The sequence below is a fragment of the Calidris pugnax genome, unplaced genomic scaffold (assembly GCF_001431845.1).
Source record: "Calidris pugnax isolate Ruff unplaced genomic scaffold, ASM143184v1 scaffold70, whole genome shotgun sequence".
NCBI classification, from domain to species: Eukaryota; Metazoa; Chordata; class Aves; order Charadriiformes; family Scolopacidae; genus Calidris; species Calidris pugnax.
Window position 1 is genome coordinate 9,146,794 of NW_015090862.1, and position 21,442 is coordinate 9,168,235.

At 38.1% G+C, this 21,442-nt stretch overlaps 1 protein-coding gene across 2 annotated transcripts in view; it reads right to left on the minus strand.

Moving 5' to 3' along the window:
• FBN1 (fibrillin 1) overlaps positions 1 to 21,442 on the minus strand; it is a 153,327-nt gene that overhangs the window by 111,657 nt on the left and 20,228 nt on the right. For both annotated transcript variants that reach the window (XM_014944426.1, XM_014944427.1), the window contains exons 5-6: positions 18,777 to 18,872; positions 17,095 to 17,190 (exon numbers count right to left, since the gene is read on the minus strand). In XM_014944426.1, the coding sequence (XP_014799912.1) occupies positions 17,095 to 17,190; positions 18,777 to 18,872 (192 nt within the window). The remainder of the gene's footprint in view (positions 1 to 17,094; positions 17,191 to 18,776; positions 18,873 to 21,442) is intronic.

Sequence of the window (21,442 nt, forward strand, 5' to 3'; positions counted from 1 at the left end):
GATCTTGACAATCTTAGTAAACTTGCGAGTTCAAAGGTATATTTAGAACATATTGTAACAAAAGAACTGTCAAACTGAAAATGAGAGGCTTTGCTTCTCAAGGTTTTACGTGGCCATGGTTCATGGAAGTGAGAATACAGCAGGACATTTTGGCTTCACCTACACTTGAAAATTAAACAGGTTGAAGATTGTCCTCTGGAACTTAGGTCAGGTTGGAAATCCTCCTGATAAATTCTTTCAGTCTCCAAAACAAGATGGCTGTATGAAAACTGCCTAGGGGAAATTGTTCCTGGCAGGAAGAAGGTCAGTCCTTTAAAGCCTGCCCTTCACCTCTCTCTCTGTGTCAACTCCCTGAGATTACAGTTCAACAATGGTGAGCTCAAAACTTTTCTGTACCTGAATTCCAGTTACAGGCCAGTCGTTGAAGAGATTTGCTTCCTGTGTACAAATCCCAGTGTGGGACTGAGCTTACCTATACTGGATACACACACATAAAAGCAATCCAAAAACTTTTATAATCTTAGCGAAGGACAGATGATATTGTCTTGAAAGGAATGGCCTGCTACATGGGAACAGTGTCCTCTCACATAGGATTCATATTTCTGTCATGAAAGGAGAAAACACATTTGGGGGGATGACAGTATCTTCTAGTTGACAAGGTTGTGTAGTTACCAGTAGGGACTGACTTGTCAATCAGTATTTAGAGTGATTTATAATACTAAGTGCCCCATAATTAGAGAGAATGAAAACATTGGCCATGTGGAGAGAAAGAGCAAAAGAAGCACTTAGAAAATAGGTTTTGTCCCAAACAGGAACAAAAAGTATAGATATTTACAGGGGTTTTAACCACAGATGACATGAGGTACACTATAGCATTTAACAACAGAGATCTGTTTCCCTAGTCCTAACTCAGGCAAAACTTCAATTAGTATCAGCAGGAACTGTGTCTGAATAAGGACTCTGGAATCAAAGATGGAAATAGGCAGAAGAATGGCCACAGTATTTTATGCCCTCTCTCATAGAGTCTTCAGTAGCAAATTTTCAACTGCCATGAATTTTCCCTGCACTTCCTTTCCCATCATTGTGATCCCCCAAAAGTACTTATTCTATGCTAAAATAATGAAGTGTTTGTGAGACTATAGTTTAATTGCAATGTCTGGATTAAAACAGTGAGCTGTGACATTTCTAAGAGTCCTAAGGGAGATGACATTGAGTTACAGAGAATACACAGATACTAGATAATCCATAATTATGGGAAAGATGACACAGAAGCATGACAATGCTTCAGTTGGGACTTTATCGCAGGCATTTTTACATAAGCACAGACTAGATTTATAAAGGAACTTACTAAAAAGCCTGTAGGAAATACAAAGCGATAAACAGAAGTGTTTCTCCAACCTATAAAACTAACTGGTGTTCTGTTAGTAACTGTTTTCAAATAAAGTGGTTACTAGATCAGATGAACAGGCAGAAGTGAGACAGCAAGCTCTGGAAAAGATGCATGCTGCCTGTAGGCAGGGGAAAGACAGAGCAGAAAGCCTTCAGGGAACAAGTGTGAAGGAAACAAGGATACAAAGAAGCAAAACAGCAAAAGAGCAGGGGGAAGAAAAACAGGAAGGCAGCAAAGACAGGATGGATCAAAGCAAAGTTAACAAATGAGTGGGAGGCACAGAGACATGGAGAGATAAACAGTGGGAGCCAGCAGACACCATGTGAGAGAAGGGGAGAAAAGGAAGGGGAAGGGAAGGAAAAGGCCGGCCAGACCGAGAGCTTCGCCAGCCAACCAGGAGAGGGAGGTTTGCCAGGACAGGCCGGCCAACTAACTAGTTAAAAAGGAGGTCCAGAGAGCCAGCTAGTAGAGAGCAGCCAGCCAGGCAAAGCCATCCAGGAGAGGAATACGTGTATGGAGTAGAGCAGGAGCAGCACCGGCTCCACCCGGGAGCTGGTGACCCGCCGCAAGCACTGCGCTTGGCAGGGGAAAGGGCATGAGCAGCGCCCACCTTGTGCTCTGTGAAGCAAAAAGATGACAGAGAATGTCACAGCAATTGATGAACAAGATACTGACACAGAAGACCACAGTATCCCACCTGGTTATGCACTCTGAAAAATTATCCACTAGCTACCACTGAGTGACCAAGTATGAATAAACAATGATTACATAAATTGCACATACTGACCACCAATTTTCCCAAAAGGTGTTTTGCTCCCATTTCTAGAGTTGATTCCCATATTTTTTTTCTACTTCGATATTACCAAGCTGATAAGGTACAAATGCTGTACCCTGATATTATTTGTTTAGTTCAATATCATAATCCTAAATCAGGAAAAAACATCGGCCCAGTGATAAATGAGGATGTGAGATTTAAAAAAAAAAGGGTTACAAACCACATGAAGAATGGCCTAATCCAGCCCTGATGACACACTGCTTGTCTGTTAAAATAGGCAGCTCCTATCTATCCATCTCAAAGAAATAAAATTAAGTGTATTGAATAAGGAAAAATTTAAAACTGTATCTAATGGATTTCTGACAGATAGTAAATACTTGTGCTGTCTTCTGAAATATTTTTTTACACTGAAAGAAAAATTTGAACAATTGATTGGAGCAGAATAAACCATGGAAAGGCCTAATTGTTTTCTAATCTTTAGACTCAAAATGCATCTTTCAAAAAAGGAAAATAACTGAGCAGTAAAAGATACAGATTTAAATTATTTCTAAGAAGAACAAACTCCATTTCACAGTCACCACACTGTTAAGCGCATCCTGTTCAATTTTATCTCCCCAAAAAGTCTTCCTTCTGTAACTCAGCATCACACGAAGCAGGTACTGAGGTCAAGAGATGGTCCTGTCAAGAAACCAGGACTCACAGAAAGAAGGGAAGTGAGGTAATCCATGTGTAAGCAATGACTCAATGCTTACCTTACCCTTCTGGATACAGGCACTGATCCACACCACTGAAACCCTTGAGTATCTTTTTCGTTTTAATTTCACTGGGCTCTGACTGAAGTATTAAGCTGTCAGGAAGCTAGTAGTCCCATTCAGTTCCCCCAGCCCACTCAAGCCAAAAGCAGATTCACAACTGAGACGGGCTATTTTAGGTAATAAAAGTTGACTTCTACTTGGGAGTGAGCACAAGAGAATGGTACATGACAGGCAGCACCTTGGGGTTCCTGCACATGGTAAGAGGAGAGAGAGAAGGGAAGCAGGAGGGAGCTCCCATCTACTGCTGGGGAGCAGCAAAGAGTTAAGAGGAGTAACCGTATAGAGTAAGGCATAATGCAGTTTAAAGTTCCTCTGTGGGAGCTCTGGCATCTGTCTAAGCTGCAAAGTTTAGCAATTACAGTGCCAATTTAAACTTGTACTTGCAAATCTAGGAAATATTTTCTTTTAATTTTTAATAGAACTGGTACACTTAGGAATCTAGGTGGTCACTGATACACATGTGCATCACTTCCAGCAATGTTAGTGGAACAACAGACTGTTCTGAGTGGTGTCTAAAGTTTCAATTGCTTGTAAACCAGCACTGTGGGAAAACTTATAGGTGGCTTTAAAAAAATTCTCATAAAACAGTGGAAAGCTCATAGTTTAAGACACTTCAGTGGAACAGAAAACTTCCTCCTGATTATCAGAGGTATTTTGCACTATATCAAAAAGGTAAGTAAGACTTCTCCCAGAAGAAAAATGTTTTTAAAGCATCAAATAGTTGAGTCTTATAAAATAAAATAAGCTTGCAGTGGTTAAATTGCCCTTGCATAACAACTTTTTATGGGAATATACTAATAAGCCTAAAATATAAGGATAATGTAATTACCCCACACACTTGAAATGAGATAACCACTGGATTCGAACTCTTGCCTGGCAGCATGCTGATGTCTTTTCTCCCCCCATTTCATTTAAATTAGGATCTTGAAATTGGATCAGCATCTTTTAAACAACTGATTAAAAGCCCTGTTCCCAAATGTGATCTTGTGTATTTTTCATGTGAGCATCAGGCTGCTGCTCTGCAGGACAACAAGCCTGCTGCCTGCAATCTCCTTCAACTTTGAAAGAGGTGTAGAGAGTCACTGGCATCCTGCGTGCTCCACCTGAACACCTGAAGGATTTCAAACCACACACAATACTGACTACTCAAAAAAACCACCCAAACCAAATCAAACCAAAACAACAACAACAAAAAACCCCAAACCACCAACCAAAAAACCAGGACAAAGACAACATCTCATGGAAAAAGGAAGGCCCAAAACTCTTCCACATCCGCTCAAATTTAAGCATAACTTAAATACAACTAAAATGAATGCAAAGATCTCCTTTGGATTTAAAACGGCTACTTGCACTTCATCAGAGGCTTTTGGAGGACACATATACAAACTTCTCTATGTGTTACCCAATGTACTTTAACACACCTGCATTCAAGAAACACTTTCGAAATATCACATGAAAAAATCACACATGCAGCACACAAGCCCAAACAGAAAAGCACACTACATTATAAAACTGAAAGAGGTTGTATGCATTTTGTTTGCTATTTAGTCTACTAGAATATTTCTTATTCATCACCTTGAAATCCCAAATTGCTGTTACATACATATATACATACCATTCCATATAATGGTATTTTCCATACCCTACAGCCACAGGTAACAGTTTCCTTTGCTGAAACACATTCGTATTTGTGGCTTATGCCTTTGAGCACTTATTTTTATCCAAAAATACTGATTAATAGTATTGTGTGGTAACACAGCACAGAGGTAATTGCTTTCTCAAAACCTTTTCTCAAGCTGTTGTCCCTTGTCTCAAGGTGTCCCTTTCTTTGACATGAGTAGGTTTTGGATCACTTCCATAGTTACTGAGAAGTATTACCCAGGCTTCTCTTCTCTGACCAGTGTAAGACTTCTTCCTCTGAGGTTAAAATATTACCCAAATGTTTGAATACACAACCAATACGCATGCACTCGTGTGTGAAATGCATGTATAATCTATCCTCTGGACACAGCAAAACGAAAAGTTGTAGAATAAACGTAAACTGTTCTCTTCAGGGTTTTGGCAATAGTTTACAATAAGTTGCAAATCATTACTGCTTTGCATGTTCATTGTTATGTTAGCCATCTTGAACTCTTCTGGTATTTCCTTGGATGCAATGGGCAGTTGCCTAGAAATTTCATTTGTGGTATTTAATGCAGAGTCACTACATAACATTTTATGAGACTACCCAAGTATTTATGAACAAGGAATAGAAGTTGCATGTGCATATACGCAAAGCCCATCTAAATTGTTTAAATTATTTCAGACACTAAAAAAACACAATTCTCTTATCAAGAATGAAGAACAGTGGCAGTCTCTTAGTAGTGGGAGATGTCAATAAGAGCTCCTGTAGCTACACTCTAGACAACTACAATTTAAGTGTCAAAACTATCATAAGTCTTTTAAGTAAATCTCTCCTCCATTATGTTGAATTCAAAGGAAACGTTACCATTTATTTCAAACAGGACCAAGACACCACTCCTGGTATGTTTTGGAGATAGTCAAATCATTGCAACAGCAGCAAGACTGCATCAGAGTAACAAAGAGAAATTCCTCCCAGCTTGAGACTGAAGCGGACACCAACACCATAGGCTGAAGGAAGTTGTTATTTCTATTCAAAATTCTAAACAGCTGTTTTCAAGGCAGATTAAAAGATTTTTCAATGTTTGGATTCAACTCAAAAGCTTTATCTAATGCATACTTTCTATTTGAGTATTTGTTGAATTAGAAATTTAATAGAGCAGCTGAGTATTTTAAAATCTTTTGGAAGATGTGAAAAAGGGATGTGAACTCTAGCACACCCTGTAAAACATAAATTTCTTACCAAAAGAATATGTTATTCATGTGCTCTGTACATTAGGTCAATTATTACTCACTTTCTTTGGAGAACAACCAAGTGCCTCCACCCTTTATAACAGAGCACTGTAATCAACTGTAGTAAGAATAGCAGAATTATTCTAATACACATTGGTGGCTCAGGCCCTACCTCAAGAAGGCTTGAGCAGTAAGAGATTAAGATGGATTTACCATCATCTTTACTTTTTTGTTTTTAAAGAGGGCAAAAAATTAATATTTCCTTGTACACCTTTGTAAATAATTTCAATTTCACATAAATGGGGAAAAAAATATAAAAAGGAATGCTTTAAATTGGCCCTCCAATTTAAACACTTCTGTTATTTAATGACAAATTCCATAAACAGTCTGATACCAATGCTTCTTCCACTGCACGTCTTTCATTTCCGCTAACCCAATTTAACCTCTCATCTTCCTTGCAGTCAGCAGCTGTACAAAGCATTTTTTTGGTACTGACATCAGCAAGTGACTGAAGTGCTAGTGCTAGATTTAAAATGCCTTTTAAAAACACAACTTTTTGTATTGAATTTGGAACCGAGTTTGATACAACTTGTACTGTTAGTTTAATATAGTATCACCTTTCATGGAGCGATATCTTGTTGGGTTCCTGCTGGGACCTGAGAGCTGAAATAGCACAAGGTTTAATGCATGGCACTTCATTTTGCCCAGCCTGGCTCAGGCCAAGAGAAGCATTTCAAATTATTTAGATAACCACACAGATTAAATACCCAGCAAGATAGCTTGCTAAGTCATTCATCATTTGCCATTCCTGGACCGTGCTTGTGTCTAGCAATGTTTTTACTAGAAGAGCCATTCAGATGAATGGAATGCACATCTCCGCTGGGTTTCCCCTGCCCAAGCAGTGGTCTAAACTTCTCAACCTGCCTTCAGTGCTCTCTTCCTGAGATGCGTGAAAACTATTTGGCTGGATGTCCTCTGCCCTCTTCTTGCCTATCTTTCCCCCTCACCTGCTTCTCTTGCTTTTTCTTTATGAGCCGCTAAATGTCTACCCAATTCCAGTGTACTAAAATATTACCCTCTCCTTATTTGAGTCCCTCAAATTGTCCTCTTATTACTCCTTTACTCTTCACCTCAAGGATCAACTAACTGAAATAATTCACACTGTGAGGTACAATTCAATTCCAGACATAGTATCTGCATCATTAAATTATATCTTATCTTAAAGGTTATTGGAGCCCAAGTAATCTAACATTGAGTCTCTTTTCACAGCTATGTATCACTTACCTCTTTTTTAACTGCCCATTTCAATGGTAGATCTTTCTGCCTTTAAAGCCTGCAGTCTGGAAGTCATTTTTGACCCTGTGGTTTCTTTTGAAGGCTGTATTAATCTGACCGTAAAGCTGTCATACTACCATTTTACAAATCTCTCCAAGTTACCACCCATACTGTCCCACTGGGACATGGAGATTCTCATAAAGGCTTTCATCATATCCCAGCAGGACAATTATAATTCATTGCTCGCTGGTTTTACTATTACCTCTTATAAACATTTCAAACTCTAGTAGTATTCTGTCACTGTACTGCTCAACTGAACTAAGATGTCTGGACATATTATTCCAGCACAGAGACTAGTCCAATGGCCCTTGAAAAAGTAGTTCAAGGTGTCTCACTAAGATCCATCTTAATTGCACTTTGAAGAAAGTGCACAGCATGCTCTTTCCACTTTTTACTGCTTCATTTCTTGCTATAGTTCTCAGAAACTTAAGCAGGCATAGGAGCTTTTGAGATCCTAAAATCTCCCATCACTGAATGACTCAGTTTCCTCCTAAATCAGGTGAAAGTATCAGTTAAATACCTAGTGGTTCTTCCCATCTTTTTGTTTTAAGTGATAAGCAGGTGAATACAGTCAGTGTCAAGTGCAAGCAGGAAAACTCCCCCGACAGCGTGTCTGTAGTTACTAGTGTTACTAGGAGTTAAAACCATTCCCTACCACATCCCATGAACCACTGTAATTTTGTCAGCTTATTTTATATTTTTAAATTAACTCTTCCATTTTTCAGGTTTTATTAGGCAAGTACACTAGAAATTATCAGCATAACATGTGCTTTCATTTCACAGCACTCAATCACTGCCACTCAAACACCCTCTAGATGGTAGAGTACACAAATAAGAAAAAATGCAGAACATCGAGGATTACGAATGCTTTGACAATGTTAGCACTGGATCTTCCTTAAACAGCCAGCAGTTTTGAATCATACAGTTGGAGGTGTTAAAATTCATGGATTAACATATATTTTAACACATTTTCCAGAAGGTCCTGGGCAACCTGCTGTAGCTGATACTGCTTGAGCAAAGGGGTTGGACAAGATGATCTCAAGAGGTCCCTTCCACCTAAAGCAATTCTGTAAGCTAAAATACTGTTAGAAATTATCCTCTGTCCCTTGTAATTCTTATGGCTCTATTTAAAAAAAAAAAAAAGTAAATATATTCTTTGATTAGCAGCCATCACTCTATTAAATAGTAGATGTGCATTTAACTATGCTGGCTGGTTTTGCCATAGGTAAACTGATTTCCCCAGCCTTGCTGAAAACTCATCTATCAATAGATTCAATGGAGCCATTGTAAGCATTGGGAACAATGTAAAAGGACTTAATCTTGAGACTAAAGAGCACTAAGAGATTGCTGGGCATACAGAAACAAGAAAGAAGATGCTAAGTTTAATGAAATACCACTGACTTTATAAACACTGCTGCAACGCCAGCAAGGAGCCTTCTCCTGCACCAGCACAGCAGAGCAGGGGCTTTGTCCCATGCTGTGAGTAGTGGTGAAGGATGAAAGAATCAGCCACTACTTCCCCAAGATGACAAGAACTGTGAACATACAGGTTTTCTGCTAAGTTCCTGTTTCCCTCTGCCAGTCAGCACCTCTGTGTTGGAAGAAGAATCATTAGAGGGTCACAGCAGACCCAAAAGTAAGGAGGAAATGGGGACAGTACTGAAACTCCTGACAATCACTGGGTAAACTTGGCAAAAAACCACAAATTATGAGGACAGGGCCATTATAAAACATGACCAAGATCATTTAGTAAGCCAGGCTTACTTGAGTTAAGTGTCTTTTAAAAAACAGAATTTCATGCTAAGTTAAACATTCAGGATCAAGGAAAACAGAGGCCACCCTTTCCAAATGAGACCTGTTATCCATATTACACCACCAGAAAAAGAAATTTAGATTATAGCATGGCAGAGTGCAGTTACATTAAGCTACCTGTGCTGGTTTAGCCTGGGTAATACCCACAATAGATAAATTATAAGTGTATAAGATCACAATAAAAAAAATCAGGTGCTTATAAGATTTCATATTTCTGTTCTTAAAATATAAAACTGTATGTGTATATATATGTATACAGATGTGCATACACACACAGGCACTTTTACTAACTTTCATGCTTTTTTTAAAATTTCTTGTCCCTAGCCTTTACACATCTTTCTACAAAAAGAAATATTGAATTTTGGTTTCTTTACGTAAGGCAATTCTACCTTTTTTTAAAAGGAGTTTTTTTCTGGATAAGGAGTGCAAAGCTAGGCTCTGCTTTAAAGCAGAGGAGAATTTGGAGAGTGATCTTTCTCTTAAGGCTCCTTTCTTTTCAGACCTTATTTAGGCCTCTTTTCTTACAGCATTTCTTTAGAGTGCCAAACCGTACAAGCTGTCACTGAGAAAAAAATAATATATAAAACCCACTCAGTCATTATTTGTGTACTTCTCAAGGCCAATTGGAAGTGTGAATGTGACTGTCCTTACAGCTGCTCTTAGGCAGTTATTCCTGTAACTTTTTGTAACTTTTATGTCAGTAGGATATGAGATACCTTTCTACATGTAACAGCTTACTTTAGAAAAGCTTTGATTTTTACAGAAATTTCATCAACTGTGTTACAAGTATGTTGCAAGGAAACTTACATGTAACAAAACAGTGGCATTGACGATTTGGAGCACCTCTGCTTAAGATGCATTTTCATTAGCATTTTGCAGCTGACCTACATAAAAGAATTGTTTTACTTGGAAATACTCTTGTCAGTTTATCCTTGTATTAGGTATGATCTACTATGTTTTAAAAGAGGTTCTCTTTTCTTTGTTAGAACTGAAAAGAACTTTGAAAGTTTGAATCACTTTGAAAAACAAACACACAAAGAAAAAATGAAATCCGTAACACAAACTTGATTGAAGTATCACACATACTATGTTACTTTTTTCTGTTGCAACTGTAACAAAATTTTTCAGCTTAACAGCTCAATAAGAAAAATAGGTATGAATGGAAAATATTCATATAAAATTCCAGGGTGATTCACAGGGAAAAATATTTGTTTTCACTGTAACAAATGAAGGGATTTCAGGTAGCTTTGCTTTCTTATATTGCAGCCCAGAGAAGCAGCAACATTTTTATCCGTAAGTGGCAAAGTGGGCACTGTTAGACAAGTTCTCAGCTGCATTTACTCATTCCCTATATTCTATTCAACTCTCAAAGTCACCATTTTGAAAGTACCTTTTCTATGGGAAGGTCCATGAGAAATTAGTTTTGCTCAGCTATTTTATGTTCTACAAGTTTTGTAGTGACCCAGAAACTGGCAGATAGCTGAAATTAGACAAACGGGGATATAAAAATGGTACTAAGAGAGCAAGGATGGCTTGAAGATGCTCATTCTGAAGGCCTCAAATGCAACACCATGCTGCAATGACAGCTAAAATCAAGAAAAGCTGACTCAATCTTTCTGCACACACACAAAAAAAATCTGACTTTCATGATCCAACACATGAAACATTCTTCCCAGTTATCCCTGGAGCTCCACAGAGCACAGATCTGGCAGTGCAGGCCATTCAGGGAAGTTATATCTTTCAACTGCCTGCACTGTGTATATAAAAGTCATATCTGTATTAACGTATCGTCCCATAACCAAACAAACGTAGACATCTCTTTGTGTATATAACTCCAACAAAACCTCTTGATGAAAGCACAGGCCTCTGCTCTTCACTTGTTAAGACACTACAAGGCAGATTGCAAGTACCACACATGAGCAAAGCCAGCGCAAGGTTCAGCCCCCATCTGAAATGAAAGCAGAACCGAATTTCTTGCAGAGCTATCACGTGCTGCGCCAGCTCACCTGGAGGCAGGCATCAGATTCAAGAGCAAAGCTGTCTGCAGTACCTGGAGAATGATCTCAGTGATTCTTCCATAAGACCCTTCAATGTCCTACATGCAAGAATCAACTCTTACAGATTACAACAACGCAGTTATTTCATTCAAATGTTTGTACTATAATTGATACCAAAATATGGACTGTTCAATTTGTGATTAAATTTGTATGCATCACTTCATATGCTACAACTAAAGTCAAATCAAAACGAAACAAAGTCCAAATAATACCTTACTGCACATCTAAAGGTCAGTGCCCTTAGCAGCCAATCAAGAAGGCATGGAAATACAGAAAGGGTTGCCAAATAGTTGAATGAAAACTTTGGATTTGGATTTGTTTGACTGAAATCAAAACTCAATTTGGAACAAAATGTAAATGTTCAGCTTCATGAACAAAAGTTGGAGCCCTCGCATCTCACAAGAGACCTAAGCCCATATGTACTGAATCATGTACGGATCTTGATTAAGCTTTAAGCATATATCTGAAAAAACATTTTAAAACTTGCTATGTGATAGTTTGAGATGCACAAAGCATAGAGCAAGCGACACAGGACTGGTTATAGGGTGTATTTGCAAGGAGCAGAACAATGGATAAAAGCCTTCAGAGACACAAGATCATAAAAATGCTTTCTGGCATTAAATAACAAACTGAGTTTAGTACTGAGTTTTGATCCAGAGATTTATTGATTATATTACCAAGTATTATAAACCATCTTAAATCACACATAGTTACTCTGCAGAGGCTGACTTCTCCACCATTAAGATGCACACTGAGGCTGCACCTCAATTTTAAAACTTGAAAACTCCTCATCCGTTTATTTCAACCTCTTATATAGAAATGATAACCCAACACACTAATACAGAATTTTTGTTTTAGAACTGAAAGACATAAAGGGTGGAAACACGTATTAAAATTATTTTAAAGACAGTAAAAAAATCACTCTGTATCTGAATATATTTATCTTCAGCCTGAAGCCATTTTTCCTAATTTTTCAGGGGGAAAATGGTGTGCAAGAGTCCTTACTGCAGGCCTTCAAGCTTAGCCGTCCTGTAGTTTGCTGCTATAACACTGTACATGCATTCATGTTACAGGGCTGCAGAAACTACATGTCTATGTCAACAGATGTGTTTCTTGGAAGACAGCTACAGAAATCAAGTTTATTCAAATGTTTGCCAGCTACCATATGCTGCAATACTACTTTAAATGCAACATAAGGCTTTGGGAACATACTTTTACTGCTATCTACACTTTGTTATTTACTTTCCATTTAGACTAAATACCAGAGACGGGGCACACTAAGGGGTGCAGTGTCCTCTTTGTGAAAACATTCTACCCGTTGTAATATTTAGAAAGAAAAAAATATACACAGCACTACACTACTCTTGACCACTTTCAGCGGCTGCACTTTCATAGAGAGGCTCTGGGAAAGATATTTTTACATATGGCATTAATTCTGGGAACTTTTAATAATGGCCAAATATAATTAAAAATTATGCAAAAATTCCTGCCATGAAGAGAGCAGTACAGAAACGACTCTGTTTGAAGAAAAAGCAATCACTTGCTCATATTCTGAGTCCAGAAAAAAACAAAACACACGTGGTACTTTTTTAATATTTGAACTATATCAGGCCCAATTCTGCTCCTATGTGAAGCGAGTGGCAAAACTCCAAAATGCAGCAGGATTGAGCCCCTGATGTTGTCACAAGTATTCAAATAAACAAACAGGGCTGTAACACATTCTAAGCTTCCACTGTGTTCCTCTAAATGGATCCAGACAGAAAAAGAAAAAAGCGCACTTCATTGCATTTTTGCAATGCTAGGATAACAAAAATGTACAATTTTATATTATATAGAAGTCACTCACTTCAAGTATAATCATCCCAATGTCCAAAGAGAAACAGATTCAAAGAGTCAAGACAGCTTTTTATGCACAAGTTTGCAGGACAGAGTTCTACCAAATCTGATACGAATGTCTGATCTCTCTGAGCTTCTAACATCAGTTTTTCCTCTGGACTTTAATAAAGTGCATGACATAAGGATGTTTTCACATGACCCAAACGTGGGCATCTCATACAGCCAGCTAAATCCCCTAGGCTCTTTTACAGACAATAAAAAGAGCTGTTGATGTTCTGATTCATCCTCAGGGGAACAAAATCTAAGTCTCTGCTCTCAATCTCTTCAGCCACTCTAAAAGGAATCGCAGAATCTGTAACTCACTCAAGATTTTCAGCATTATAAGTCGAATGGCATAAAGATGGCATCCAGTTTTTAACCAGCAGAACAAAGTTTGCTTTATTTGCACCTTCATCTTCTGGTACCTGTGATTTCTTTTCAATAACAATAACGAGGTGATATGCTAAATGTTGAGTGCACCTCTCAGATCCTAACTGACTCTGAAAGCTTGGGCCAAAATCCAGCAAGGCCCTTAAGCACTTGCATAATTTTAAGCATATTGACATCTCAGGTTTGAATTTAAATGCATGTCAAAGCCCATCACTGGATCACAGCCAGAGAACTCAGCACCTTCCAGAAGGAATCCTTGAAGTTCAAATTTCAACTGAGCCAATATCCATGAAATATTTTCCTTTCTGGATTATGTATTTTAAATATGTCTTAAATTGCTGTAGGAAGCATTTCCAACTCCACTACACTTTTACTGTTTAGCTTATGTCGAGTTCACCTTTTTGATGAACGTTATCCCACAGAAAAGCCAGGTCTGCTTTACTTACGATACACCTGCATAATCTTGACAGTAGGCCCAGGAGGCTCCCCCTGCTCTGGAAAGGTGCCAAACACCATACACAACAGCTTGGGGCTAATCATACATCTGTACCACTTTTGACCATGCTACAGTTAACAGTTCAGCTCCGATGAAGGATATCTCACCAATGACATGGTACACACTCCCTGAACAAGTCAAGGAACTCAACTGATAATAAGGAATTTTAAAATTCCTTTTGCTCATGTTTATAGTTTTTTATACCATCATTAACACTTCTAAGACATACAAAAAGCAATTTGTTTGCCAACACTGCCAAAACTGTCCAAGGCCAGCTGCTACTCTCTGAAAGAATGACTGAATAAATACATAAAAATACCCATGCCACAAATTTGGTGGAGTTTGCTGCACTATGAAAGCAGCAGGTCTTCCAGCAGATAAAGCCCTTCCGTTATGCATGTATTTGTAACTACCAACCTACATAGAAGTCTTGTAGACCTTCATTAACAACCATATGGTCAGCATTTACTGAGGTAATACCAATCAGGCTAATTTGTATTACAAATATGGACCAAATGTATGGAAAAACTACTTAAAACAGAACTACACAACTTGCCTCTGGATGTAAGAAACTGGCTGTAACTTTGCTACAACCACCTGCAACATTTTAATTGTCTTCCATATCAGATTGTTAGAATAACCCCCATGAATTTGGTTGCCTCAATGTTGTTTTATTCAAGGGAGTTCTAAGCTATGACATATGCAGCAAAGGATGCAATATTCTTTGGTCTGTGACATACGTGCCACAAACACTCTGTGACTGTTACTATTAGTTGATGCTTGTAGAGAAACGCACTGCATGATACGCGGCAGTAAATTACTTACATCACTGTTAGCTTGTGGCATGGCATAACCTAGATGTCAAACCACAGCCAAACAGATGGAGAATGTGCATGCCACAAAACCGTATCACTTCACATTACATTTATATCCAGAAATGGTGTTTTCAAAACAATCTGCCTTTCCTACTTCCCCAAGAAATGGGACAGTTTAAGAGACTATTTCTTTTGAGTAATTTCCTTTTTTTTTCTGCCCTTCATGCATAGAGTTGCTTTGATTTTGTCTTGTTCTTTTTCTTCTCCCCCTCTTTTTTTGTCTAATAAAGACACTGTTTTACTACACAAGGCATGAATCTTGTCAATTCACTGGATAACATCCAGCCATATACACATCAGAAGCCCACCAGGGAGTGTCACAAATTCACATAACTTTCCAAAGCTAGACTCAAAATATGGACCTCTTACTTAGCTGACAGATGTGCAAAATCATACGCAGCCAGACAACTCCCTAATGACCACACAGGTGCATATGCTGAACAATGCAAGTTATTCTAAGACCAGCATTAGTGTATGCTTGAAAAGTTATCTTCAGAAAAAGTTTTTCTGATGGTATAATGTGATTATGGGACCAAAACCCACCACACCCTTCTTAGAGGAGGGAAACATATTAGCTCAGCTAGGTAGAGGGGTTGCAGGAAATCTCTGTGAAAGAAGCCAGATTTCAGAGGTTTTCTAGGAAGATATGACTATCATTTGGCCTCAGTTCTGGTGTATTAGCCAGAAATACTACAGCTCATTAATGACCGTTTTCTTTTTTATTGATAACTATAGAAGCAAACACATGTTTTAAGTAAAAACTGCCTATGGACAAGGCATATAAATTACAGATTTCCATCTCAATTGTGCTCAGTAACATGCATGGTATTGCATGACAGCATGATTTGGCTCAAATGGCTCTGTGTCACTAGTTTCTCCCTCCGCCCAACACACCGCAGGAGCCCTGAGGGACAGGATTGAAGCTGTTAGCAGGTTTCAGCCTTCATACTTGCCCTAATGAGGTGAAGTCAAACTGCCTCAGATTAGGCAACACTAAAGCAGCACTGAACAACCTTCTTCTCAACTTGCAGTTTACACCTCCTCACTGGACTGAAGGCTCATACCCTTCCCCCTGTGGAGTCACTGCTTAAAATCAAAGCCTTTGCAGTAATATTAAGTACATTCTTTACCTATAAAGCCTTTACTCTCTTCAAACTTAGGACTCGCAACCATATCTTCCATTCCTCTTACTCCTCTCCAGCAGTGAGATTCCAAGACTTAGAATACAGCTGCTTTTCAATCTTCAGAAAAACTTTAGCATCAGTTTGAACTACTTTTACAATAGAGTGGACAACAGGCGAGACCTCACACAGTGCCAACAAAACAATTTTATCTGCTGTAGAGAGTGCAGGAAATACCTGTTTCATCCTACCATCTGCTCTAGCACAGAACAAAAAGTTTTGGTCTGCTAAGACTTGCTGTTCGGCATCACCCACCTATGCCACCAATATAAAAAAAAGCCACCCATTCCTGCAGGTGCAGCACCGACTGCAGTGATCACCCGACAAACTCACTGACAGAAATTTCATGTGCTAAGTACATCCCCTACATGCAAGCACAAAATCAGGTTATTAATGTCTATTCTGTCCCAGGTTCATAGATATGTAATTCAACCCATTGAATGAGTATTATGTATGAATTTCCAACTAACCAGATCAATTGATAACAGATTCTAACAAATTAAAATGTTTTATTTTTAATATTAGAAAACTCAACAGAAGGATTATACCTACACATTGTTCACTATATCTCTCTCAAATGAACCATTTAATTGGTTTAATAACCCTGAAAAAAAATCCATACACCAGATAAGACAGTTGGTATAGCTGTGTTTTCAAGTGGAAACAGCTGTGATTATCACTGTGGATACACAAATAAAAAGCTAAAATTGATAACAATAAAACTTGACAGAATGGAAAGAATTGAATAAACTCTGCCAAAATAAAACATGCCAAAGACAGAGGCAAGATGCTGCTTATCATTGGTAAGCAACTGTATGAGAGATACAAAGAGCTTTTCTGATGACTTAGAAACTGTAGTTTGAGTAAAACCCCTTATCAATATTTTTTATTTGCCATCTCTTCCATCAGAGTGTTTTCATAGCAAAAAAGTAAACAAAAGAAAGGCCTTAATCAGTTACACGTGTGTTTCATCCTGGCCTCTATCCTCATGAAGCTCACATATTGCTGAAAATGTTACTTAAAAATTATTTTCAGTCTTGAAACTAACAATAACAGTTTCCCTTTCAGTAAAGCTTCCTTATGTTGCATTCTACAAGGTTAATTCTATTTTACCTTATTCATAGACAGCAATAAAAGATTACTATTTAAATATTTTATTTCATATTACTATTTAAGTATTTTTAGTTACTATCAAGCAAGTTAGAACATACTTTTTTTTCCACTGTTTTAGGGCACATACCTCTTTCACACTGGGGTCCAGTAAAGCCATACGTGCAAGCACATCGGTTTGGAGCCACGCATCTCCCTCCATTCAGACATCCATTTTCACAGACAGCTGTATCAAAGGGAAGGCAAAAGTAATCTTCATTGAGCTATTTCCAGACAGATATGGAGGTGTGTACTTGACCAGCTCAGATAAACTGATAAAAATGGTAAACATAACAGGACAGGATACTTTATTTTCCAGAATCTACTTCTGATCTTCTATTTCCTGGCCTCATTAGCACCATGAATTCATATTTTCAAGGGGGCATAATATAAACACAGCAACAATCACAGCTTTTCTGACCTCTCAGAGCCTTTCTCTTTGGGATAGCTACACAATTCCATAACTTCAAAATAACATCTCTTTCAAATTTCCAACAAAGAAACACTGAAATAGTAGAGATTGCACATAGAAGGTGCCAAAGAAAAATTCGTCTATAAATCCTAAAAATTTTCCCTATTCAGAAGCAAATTTTAAAATGTATTTGTTCCTCTACCATAACAGAAAAACAATCCAGTATTAAAAGGCTGTTTGCTGATGTTAAATAATTCATGCTATCAACTAGGATAGCAGAATATAATCAATATCTATTTTGACTAAGTTAATCCAAGATATTCTTCCCCTGTCTGATGCTGTCACTAGATTCAGAACCCAGTTTTCCTCATAATAAACTCCAAAAGCAGTAACTCTCAAAAATAATCAGGAAATACAATATTCACATGAAAAAAGGTGTTTTAAATACAATTTGATGCTCATTTAGTAATGTTATTCTTTGCTATTCGCTTCAGTAAAAGAAGGTTTCCATTTATCCTCTTTTATCCACCTGATATTTCACAGAAAAGGCAGAAATACAATTCTTAATCCTTTCACCATGTGATCCTCTTCCAGATTATTAGGGTAAATTCCTGGTCCCACTGAAGTTCATGTTAAGTGTGCCATTGATTTTGACAGAGCACAAAAGGTTTTCATTAAACGAGCTAAACACATTTTCTCCATCAGACCAATAGTTCACTAGATAGCAACATGACAGCCTTGGTTAAAAGCAGTGTCTACATCCTTATTTGAGTTTCTTCACAGCATTCCAGCCAAGAAGAACAAGAGACCACCAGAGTCAGTTTGGGAGAGATTTCAACCAGCGGATCCAGGAATGCTGTTGGCTCAGGATTGATTGAGGAAATCAAAAATATGTCAATCAACTCTAGTAAGAAAACATCAAAATGAGGAAAATTCCTAAAGCATACTAGCTAAGTCTGAAGCAGACCCCTGAAATTAAAATAAGGCTTTGTATTAAAAGGCTTAATTTTGTCTAAAAAACCCCTGAAAACTGAATCCCATGTAAATTCTAAATGTATGGCCTATTGCTCTAGTGAGTGGAAAGCCCTGGAGGTCAATGGGAATTATGGTAGTGTGAGAACTACAGGATCAAGTTATATCCAATTATTATGAATTCAGATGATGTTTATTTTAATAGTTGTGATCACAAAGAATTCACTCAGCATTCATTACTCAGTCATGTGTTTTCCTGAAAAATTCCACCGTACCTGATCAAAAACAAGCTCAACATTAGTTGAAATTTAGTCTTAAAGGGTGCCCAGTCCACACATCCCAGAATTATTTAACTGTGTGAAGTACCTACATGAACAAATTGTACTTACGCTGTCCACAGTGTGTTCCTGTATATCCTTTCTGACAGAGGCAATGGTCATCACTGCAGCTACCTCCGTTCATGCACCGGATGTTACAGTGTTGTACTTGAAAGGAAAAAAAGTTTTTCCTCAGTTAAATCAAACCAGTCAGAAACACCTACCCATCTACTAAGAGATATTTTTTTAAGGATTGATTCTATGAACTAGAAACCAGTGTCAGAAACCACTGATGCATATCTTTGGGCAGACACTTAAAATGGCAGCAGAGAAAGCAATACTGATTTATGGTTCCGAAGGAATATAGGACATGGTGCAAGAATTTGATACCATCCTTATTTATAAATCTACAGAATTTGTCTCCTAGTTTGCAATCATGAGAAAAGACCATCAATAAGAAAGGAGTCTTATCATCTAGGCAGTGGGGGGAGTATTGAAGGGAAGCACATAAGGAAGCTCCTGACAGCCTGGTTCTGCCAACACGCAACACCAGAAGCTGATCTGCCCAGATAGGACTTCTTGCATGAAAAAGAAAACTAATAGAAAAATTTTTGTGTGTGCCATCTGTGAGCTCACCCCATCTCCAGGTAAAGCTACTGCCAGCTGCTGTGCTTGGGTGCTGCAGAGCTCATGGACAGCATTTCCCCACAGCCAACACCTTTCCCTGCAAGGAGCAGAGGCAGGGGAGCTGCAGCCCCACCATTTATAACGATTAACATGGCACTTAAGTCCCAGGCCAGCAATGCATAAAAGTCTGTGCTGCATTTTTCTAGTAATAAGGACAAATACACTTTTCAACTAGAGGTTAGAAAAAACTTGAAGTATGTCAGGATCTTCACTGGGCATAGAGAAGTGGGCAGACCTCCCAATGAAGTGACGTCCTCCTTACAGGTCTCACTGTCTAACACAACTGTGGTCCGGGGCAGGCACCCCAGTAAGCAGCCAGGGAATGGTTTCCCTCTTAACGGGAACCACATGAAAGGCTCCTCCCCAGAAAGGATTACAGTCAGATCAGCATTTCAGCAGACTGTGATGGAGCACTGGATACCTACACCACGCTGTCTGAAATACTCAGGATTGAAAAACAGAAATCGCATGTCCTGCCAAAGCCTGTTGCAAACAGGTGCCCTGCCAACCACTGCATTTTTCCTGTTGTACAAAGCCCTTAAGCATCATTTGGCTTTTTACAGTTCAGAAGTATGTGAATGGAATTTTTTTTTATTTTCAAGTAGAAATAATAATTTTTAACTGTATTGCCTTCTATAACAATATGAATCCACAGAAGTTAAACACGCAATTAGAGAAAGGGTTTAAAACAATCTAGCATTTAAAACACTAGTACTCTTAATTCTTCAATTACAAAAGTAAAAACTGTATCTTACATTTCTTATGTTTCTATTAGTTACGATACATCTTTGTTTTACTTTGGACATACTTCAGGCAACAAAAATGTACTGACATTCCTCAACAAAAAGTAAAATTGTCTGCAAATACAGAGTGAATATCTGGTGAAGATTTTTGGACAAGGTCCTAAGTAGGTCAGAAAAAGGTGTATAGTTACTTTAAAATGTGTAGTTCAACTTAGCTTTATACAATCTTAGAAAAACAGAGGGGATTACAAAAAGCATAGGAAATGATATCATCTGTCAAGCAGGGAAGGAACTTAAAAACCACAAACTGATTTCAATTAGAGCAAGCTATGCCAAGAGCTAATTTCCATTCCCACATGAAGACCAAAGCCATTTAAATAGTTTGAACTACATTCGAGATAAAAAGGTTAACAGTAGCTTATATGATGATTTTCATATTATTTGTTCAAGTAAAAGTGAAGTATATTTCCCCATTTTGGGATAAGGAGTGGTTTTACACATAACACACACACAAAGTTTCCATAATTTGTCTTACTGCTTCTTAAAGGAACTTTTCCAAGGTAAAATATTTCTTCCTGCTTTTTAAACTAAAATCATTATGGGAGACTGCTGGGACACCCAGACATCTTTATTGAAATGAGCCATTCAAATCTATGAGCTTTTTTCCTTATTACCATGCAAGAAAATCAGTGAAATAAAATTGGAAAACTAATTATTTATTTTCTGCTCTTTTTTGAGGGAATACTGAAAACAGTATTTCCAAAATCATACAGACTATTCTGAAATTATTACCCTTCCAAAAGTTTATAGAAACATGTGAAGGCTGCCTGGAGCTCAGATTACGATTTTAAGATTGCATTTTTTAAAAGTAGCATATTAATGCAGGTCCAGAGTCTCTCTTCTCAGCTACATCAGCAATTCCATTCATGTCAGCAGAGATATTCCAATAAATGAAATAACCTGTTCCAAGGTATCACACTGACAGAGACTCAAGCAAAAAGCACAGGAATTACCAGAAGGCTGGTAAAGCCACGCATGTAGCTTTGCTTTACCTTGGCACACACAGGAAGTGTTAACAACATTAATAAATTGTTGCTTTTAGTCAATTATTGTACTCTTTTGGGCCCAATCTGTAAACAGCCTGGGCTGGAAACTTCTGAGGTCAAGACAGGAATAACTGCAGGAACACAGCTTTATAAACCTGCAAAAGAGCCAGCAGGACCAAACACATCCACGGGCGCTTTGTGTGTGGGCAATGTTTGCCTTCTTTATCAACGTGAAACAACAAGCTGCATGCTTAAGTATAAC